The 8037-nt window shown below is 45.0% G+C and overlaps 1 protein-coding gene across 1 annotated transcript; it reads right to left on the reverse strand.

The window, feature by feature from the left end:
• Positions 1–4234: 4234 nt before the first annotated feature.
• On the reverse strand, positions 4235–8037 carry HINT1 (histidine triad nucleotide binding protein 1). The gene is made up of 3 exons (XM_037129957.2): positions 7804–8037; positions 5770–5874; positions 4235–4547 (listed from the first exon to the last, which is right to left on the reverse strand). The coding sequence occupies exons 1-3, from the start codon at positions 7912–7914 to the stop codon at positions 4383–4385; spliced, it is 381 nt and encodes a 126-aa protein (XP_036985852.1). The 5' UTR covers positions 7915–8037; the 3' UTR covers positions 4235–4382.

The following is an 8037-nucleotide window of genomic DNA, read 5'->3' on the forward strand; positions in this document are numbered from 1 at the left end:
GGAAGGGTCACACCGAGGAGGATCGAAGGACCCCGGCTGATCGCCAGTGCCAGTCGTGAGCCATCTCAGTGGGGTCCCCTTGGGCCCCCCAGCCTTCAACAGACCACAGCAACGTGACCACACTCAGGCAAAAGCCGCAGCGACTGCCCCATCAGTCCACAGAATCTTGAGAAATAATAAATCTTGACTCCTCTCTATTCTCGAACCCCCATATTTACCCACTGGCAAACCCTGCCAGCTTCACCTTGCTGAGCACATGCTGACTCTGATCGCTCATCAGCTCCATCGCTCACACCGACTGGTCCAGGCTGCCATCAGCACTTGCACGGACTGTAAACTGGCCTCCTAACAGGCCTTTTCGGAAAGACTAAAAACTAACGTGTATCTGGACTGGCGTTGGATACACGACTTCGTACATTTGTAAAAATCGCTGAGATGTACAGTTTTAAAAGGTGGATTTTACTCTAAGGTATAAATCAACACTCTTGACTAGTTAAAAAAATAACCACCCACGCTTGCAGGTCACACAAGGTACAACGAATCCACGTTAAACCAATTGCATTTTTTCTAGGACAAGTGCAAACAAAAGTTCAGTGTGAAACAAAGAAAAGAAACCAGCTGTGGAAACATCAGCATTTACTCTAAAACAAACAAATGGATGTGCAAGTCACACTATTTTTGAGAAGCTTATAGAACTGACTATAATTATAATAAATGTATTCAGGGAGAAAACTTAATGAGCTATTATAGGCAAAAATGTCTTTATGGAAGGGTCCTGGATAGCATAGAAAGCAATTCAAGAAATTATCATCAGCAGCAGGTGCTTACTCTTTTTTATTTAATTATATTTATTGACTGTGCTATTACAGTTGTCACAAATCTGTCCTCTTTGCCCCCCTCCACTCAGCACCCCCACTCCCTCAGGCAATCCCCACACCATTGTTCATGTCCATGGTCAAGTATAATTTCTCCAGCTACTCCATGTCCTGTACCGTACTTTACATCCCCGTGGCTGTTCTGTAACTACCTAGTTGTGCTTCTTAATCTCCTCACCTCCTCCCCCATTTCCCCACACCCCTCCTGCGGGCCAATGTCAGCTCAGGTGGTACAGGCCAAGGTCAGCCCCCATTTGTGTTTTGCCCAGGGCCACCCTGCCAGAGCCATAAAGCAATCTGAGGTGGCTGCTACTTGTGCTGGGCTGGGAGATTCCCAGATGCAGCCAAGCTGTGAATCCAGGGTGGCTGCTACTGGTGCCAGGCCCGGGGCCACTTAGTGAGAGGAGTAGCACCTGGGGGCTCACTGAGGCCAGTCGTTGCTTGTTTGAGAGTTTTTAGGAAGCTGTGGAGCAGGAGCCAAGACCAATTCATATGGAAAAGTCCCTGTTAACAGCTTGGGTGGGCCTGTAAATGGGGTGTGATGGAGTCTCAGGGAATCCCCAGGGTGGGGCAAAGTGTTTGCCAGATTGATGGAGTCTCATAGATGCCACCACCTGCCAACTCTGTGACTATGTTGGGGGAGGGGTTAGAAAAGGAACAATGGCCTTTCCTTCCCAGAGAAAAGTTCTCCTTTCCCTGCCATTCCCTCTCAGAGAAAGTTCTCCCCTAGCTTTTGCCTCGATGCCACAGACTTCAGTTCCTCCCTGTATATACACCATGGTGCCTTTCAAGCTGCTTCCCCAGTGCCGGAGCTCAGAGGGAATAAGTCTGAGTAGGTCCATGTGTAGGTTCTTTAAGAGGAACTGCTTGGGACTCCAGGAGTTTCTTCAACCAACTCAATCCCCACTGGTTTTTGGAGCCAGAAGTTATGGGGACTTATCTACCTAGCACTGGAACCCTGGGCTGGAGGGCCTGTGCAGGGCTAGGATTCCTGGCTCCCGAGATGTCCCTCCTGAATTTTTATCCACATGTGTATGTGGGACCAGCCCGTTCTGTGTCTGCACCCCTCCTACCAGTCTGGATGGATGGTTTTTTTTTTAATTCCATAGTTGTCAGACTTCCATTCAACTTGATTTCTGATGGCTCTGAGTGATGGTTGTTCTATAGCTTCGTTGTAGTTTTGACGTTGTGCAAGGAAACAAGCCGTGTTTACCTGTGCTACCATCTTGACCGCAAGTACTCACTCAGCAGGTGCTTTCAAACGCTCCCTTTACAGATGAATGAAAGGATTGACAGGCAGAAGACTGATACCAACTCCTGGCACACTTGCAGTACCTATTTACCAAAGGCTTAACCACTTTTTTGTTCTCTTGAACTAAAACCCATGCCATAAGAAAAAGGCACTATTTAATATTTAGTCACTATTTTGAATGGCATTATGAGTAGAAAAAAGTATATTGTAATTAGTACAATAGAGCACCAGAAAGGAGTAAAGGAAGGAAGGACCTTAAGTTGGAATTAAAGTCGCACCCACTGCTATTATTCACTGAAAATAGCGGTCAACAAACACCTCCTGGTGTTGAGGCAGTGGTGGTGAAGAGTGAATACAAATTATGGCGACTTGGAGCTGTCTTTTCCAGCAGTTGGGTGAAGTCCAAGAATGCCTGGTTGCTCTTCCAGATTCGTGAATAGCTCCAAGCAGTGAGAGATTGCACCTTGTCTCTCAGTATCTACTCCACTTTCGTTCCCTTCTGGGTGACAAAGCATCCAGCTTTTCTTACAGCTAGAGGTGGCCAATGGTACATAAATAGGTGGTGTGGCACCTCTGGAAAAGCTCCTTCAGAAAGGGACATAATTCTGGCAGGTAACTTTTTTGGCATTTTCCTTTCCCCCCTTTTTGACAGGAGGAACTGTCAGTTCTGTGAGCTCCTCTCACAAGTTATCCGCGGTACATGAGGGAATTTTAGGAAGTTCTGATTTGTAGCCCATCGGTCAAAGCACTGATAACAACCTAGATTCTAAACGGGCAAGGGGAGCCAGGAGTCTATTTGGACTGAACCCTTAACCTGTGGAATCGGATGCCATCTCTGGGCAACCAGAGTGAGAACTGAGCTGAACTGTAAGACACCCAGCTAATGTCTGGAAAATAACTCAGTACCGTGTGGAAATCCCAACCCCTTCACACACTGAAACTTTTGTCTCAGAACCATTTTAGACAGAAAAGTCAGACACAACCAGGAAGACAAATTAGCAGCTGTCTACGTGATTTATTAGCACAGGTTTGACGAAATTAGTGGGAAATATGCCTAAAGAAAGCTGACTCAACCCTCTAGCACATAATACAAATGCTTCTTTCATTACATTCTTTACAGTGGCACAACCCCCTCCAAAACTTTTACCAGAACTTCCCCCACTTAAAAAGTCATAAAAGTACATAAAGCCATAAAAGTTATTAGGAAAAAAAATAATAATTTTTAGAAATCCTCCTGGGGTGGGAAAGGCTTTTTAAAATATGAAATAAAAATTGGTACATTAACTATATTAAATACTCTAAACACAGAAACCAAGAATTACTACTGGGAAAAAATTATTTGTAAGATATAAATGGCCAAGTTTCCTAATCCCCAAAAAATATTTTAAAAATCACTAACAAAATTAAAAATTACGAAGAAAAACAATTTTCGATTGCACATGTCAAACCCTGCTAGTGGCCTTCAGAAAGGCGAGGGTACCTGGCAAGACGGAAAAGAAAGCTTGGTTGTCAGGCTTCGCCGGGAGCACCCAGACCCTGAGACACCCCCCCCCATAATTCCACACAGCCAGATCCACGCACAACTCAAATATTTTTGTTGGTGCGAACGTAACACATTGAAAACACTGGGTTTTCAACTTGAAGTTCATTCTAACAGGTTTTCAAGTCTTTATAATAAATTTTCAGCCAGAGTTTTGGTATCAAGGAACTAGCAACGCGTGGCTTCGCATGGTCATCAAGTCTGTGGCTCATCTACTTTCATCCTTTCCAGAGTCATCCCAACAGTCTGGGGGGAACATACAGGCTGGACAACATTGTGTCCAAACCCCAAACTGTTTGCGGTCCAATCACATCACATATGCCTTTGTTCTTAGAAAATAAGAGAACTGGATTAGCACATTTTCTCCAGGACGGAAAGGATATTTCAAAGCTAAAGCTAAATTTATGAAATTTTGTAATTTGTCGTTGAAGATGGTCACACCATTCTACCAACGTACGTATGTTGAGTCCTCCTTAGGGAGAAAAACCAAAAAATCTCCTAAGGTATGATCCCCACCTTCATACATCCCAACATATATATTTTTAAAACAATAAATCAAATACAGAATTCAGAACATGCAACAATGTCTTTTATTACGTATGGGTTTTAGAAATTATTTCCTCAATCTCTCCATTCACAGGGAAAAGTGTACTGTTTAATTTGCAAAACTGATCATTCATTGCCTACAGTGGTGAAAATTATCCCTAAAATGTGCTTAACCAGGAGGCCAGTTCATCTGCCGACCTCCGAGAACATGAAGGTGAACGTGATAGACAGACTGTCCCCCATCGGAGCCTTCGTTCACCACCATTCGGTAGCCCTTCTTCAGGCCCAGGTCAGCAGCACATTTCTTGCCAACAATCATTAAATGTCCAAGAAGCTGGAAAAGAAAAAAAAAAGTGTCTTAAGCACTGGCGATTTACAACTTCTAGACATTTAATAATAACTACCAAGGTGAAATATTAAGTTAAAAAAACTGCCAGGTTAAAACTCTTTTGTGGTGACTGTGGGGCGGGGAGGGAGGGTGGTTTAAGAGAGTATGAGGTAATGGAAAAAATACAATAAAAATATTAATAAAAGGGAGATTTTTTAAATCCTCCTTTAGGCAAATATTTGGAAACTCTTTTCATCCTAACACAACATAACTTTTAATAAAAACCTAGTAAGATTAGATATTTATTACTAATTCCAATCAAAAGATTAGAAGCATGTATCTATTTCTCAATGAAAATAATTTTTAAGTGTTCTTAATAAAGCAAGACATCTTGCTCTCTTGTTATGGGACAGTGTATCAGTCAGGATAGACTGATTCTGCTGTGGTAACAAACCACCCCAAAATCTGGCTTAAAACAAAGAAGCATGTCTTGCGTTCACTACATGTTCATCACGAGTTGGCCCAGCTCTGTTTCTACATCTTTTTCACTCTGAAACCCAGGATGATGGAGCAGCCACTACAAAACCACATGGCAGAGGGAAGAGAGAACATGGCACAGCAGGTGCTAGTTCTTAGTTTCCACTCAAAAGACATGGATCGTTTCACTGACCAAATCAAGTCATATCACCAGTCCTGACATCAATGAGGCAGCAGGTGTAATGCACCCCTAAAGAATAGTCAATTTGTACGAGCAATTATACAACCTACCACAAAGAGCATTAGGAAAATATTTTAATTGAGGCCTGTACCTCCTGGTAAATGCAAATAATTATTTTCCCCTTTAACAGTATTAATAGAAGAGTCCATAAATCCTGTCCTATATGATATGCTACTTCTCTGAGGAAAAATGAGTCTCACCAATCATTATGTGGAACCCTTTCTCCTCAAGAATTTGTGGTGATGGACGTTAACTGGAATTACTATGGTGATCGTTTCACAGTACATACATATGTTCAATCGTTATGTTGTATACTTAAAACCAACATGCCAAGTATATCTCTTTTTTTAAAAATCAAACTACTTATAATTAGTATTGAAGCTCTAATGATTTTGCTTTCTTTAGTAATGCTGATGGTAAAACAAATATGTAACATCAGTTTACGGTCGAAATTTAGTCTCCCGATTTAAAAAGCAAGAAAATAAAATTTGTGCCAGTAACTTTACTTACACTTTCGTCAGCATCTTCTGCTACAGAAATCTGGGATATGTGCTTCTTGGGTATCACCAGAAAATGCGTTGGCGCTTGAGGGGAAATGTCATGAAAAGCAAGACACTAAAGAGGAGGGGAGAAAAAAAAATCAAAGTTTAGTGAATATACCATCTTGTAAGCTAAACTTACTCTTTCACACTAACCCCAGGGGAGACACTGTAGTAAATGCTAGGAAACCAGTCATGTACCCAAATGCATGCGGTTCCCTGGTCCTTTTCATGGAACTTACAGTCTAATGGGAAGTCTGACTTTAGATCCTACATGTTACAAAGCAAAAGTAAAAGTGAAATAAATTATTATCAGAGAAAAGTCTGATGATTTCAACTGGGTGTAGCAACTTCGAGGATGCAACATTTAAACATCCAAAGGATGAGCAGACATTAATGTAGACAAACCCTTGTCTGCCTTTCCAGTTCGATCTCCTACAGCTGTCAAAGCACTCAAGCTGTCCCTCTTATGCTCAGGGCTTTTTCCAGTGGTTTCCTCAACTGCAATGATCCTCTCTGCCATCAGTCCAGCTCTGGTCTAACTTAAACTGCTACTTCCAAAAGATACCTTCTCCAATGCCTCTCCCCACCTTCCCCAGGTCAGGAGCCCCTGGTTGTGTAATATCTGGCTTTTTTCCTTTACTGCAGTCATCAGTTTTGTATTTGTGTAACTACCCATTTCTTCCAATTTTACTCAATGTTTAAGAAAGGTCCTTATTTTCCTTTATAGAAATGAAGATAGCATGTAGACAAACGACACACACACGATTGTTTTTGTATCTCTTCTTCCCTCCTGAAGGTGGACGCTGCTTAACTTTTAATAAATATCCTGCTGTCCTGTCTCAGGAGTAATTCTATCGGGTATTCCATACAGAATGCTGTATCATTTAGATCGCTTCCTGATGTTATACTGTTGGGACTATGGTGGTTCAAAGGTCAAGTGTTTTAACGATCATTTATAAAAAAGCAACTGAAATTATTTCAAAAGAAATGTGCACTCTCCAAAACAAATGAACTTCCCTAAGTATCAACAAAAGAATTTAAATTCACCTCGAGGAATTAACATTTTGAATCTAAGAACGCTCCTAGTGGCTTAAAACGAATGTTTCCCTTATTTTCCATATTTCTTAAATGTAACAGAGTTTACAGAATGTTTTCTGTGTTACTCAGCCAACTTCCTGCTACGCTTTATCTGAGACCCAAGCCCAGAAATATAACAGCCCATTAACTATTTTACAGGATATGTCTGAAAGTCACATCAAGTCGGCCTTCCTAAAGGCCTTCCTCACCTATGGTGAGGTCAACAAGAACTACAGTCTCAGTCTCTTGGCACAAAATTGCTTCCTGCCAAATATAAAAGAAACCATTCTTCCCGGGCGGGGCGAAAGAAGAGCAAATCCCCGAAGCAGGCCCATTTAGTTCAAAGTCCGAGGTCCAAGTAGAGGGGTGGGGGTCGGGTGCGGTGCGGGTGACGAGCCGGCCCCGCGCGCCCGCACTCCCCCCGCGGCCCCGAAGCGCGTGCCGTCGGCCCTCCAGCGCCACGCGGCGCGGTGAGGACCCGGGGATCACCGGGCAGCGTGCGCGGGAGATCGCGGAGATTGGGCCTGAGTCAGGGCGCATCGGGTTTCTCTCCGTCAGGCAGAGCGCTGGCGAGATTGTGAGATTCCTGACAAAGGCGAGGTCCGAGGCAGCCGCGGAGTAGGCGGGCGCCCACGCCGCGGACCCGGCGCGCCCTTCACAGGCGGAAAGACCCCGCGACGCAGGCCCCGCGGCGCCAGGCGGCCTGGCCCGCGCCCGTGCTGATAACGCGTAACCGGAGCGCCGGCACGCGCCGGCAGGCCGCTGGCCGGGGGCCCGCGGCAGAGGCCGAACTGGTCTGCTGGGTCCCTTCCTTCCCCTTCCCCGCGGCGCCGCCCGACCCTTCTTTACCCTGGGTGGGGAACCGGCAATCCCACGCGCGGCCACCCAGCCTGAGCCCACGTGCGAGGTGGCGCCCGGTGCCTACCTGGTCATCCTCAAAAATGATTTTGGCTGGGATTTCCTTGCGAATGATCTTCCCGAAGATCGTGTCGCCACCAGGCCGAGCGGCCTGAGCTTTGGCGATCTCATCTGCCATCGCGGCCTCCCTTCCGCCCGTCAGCCGGGCAAGAAGCTCGGGGGAGGGGGAGCGGGCGGAGGGCGGGAGCGCGAGACCAAGCCTGCGCTGGGACCGCTGCTTGCTTTAAGGTGCTGGTCCTGC

The sequence above is a fragment of the Artibeus jamaicensis genome, unplaced genomic scaffold (genome assembly GCF_021234435.1).
Source record: "Artibeus jamaicensis isolate MK-2021 breed Jamaican fruit bat unplaced genomic scaffold, CSHL_Jam_final contig_786, whole genome shotgun sequence".
NCBI classification, from domain to species: Eukaryota; Metazoa; Chordata; class Mammalia; order Chiroptera; family Phyllostomidae; genus Artibeus; species Artibeus jamaicensis.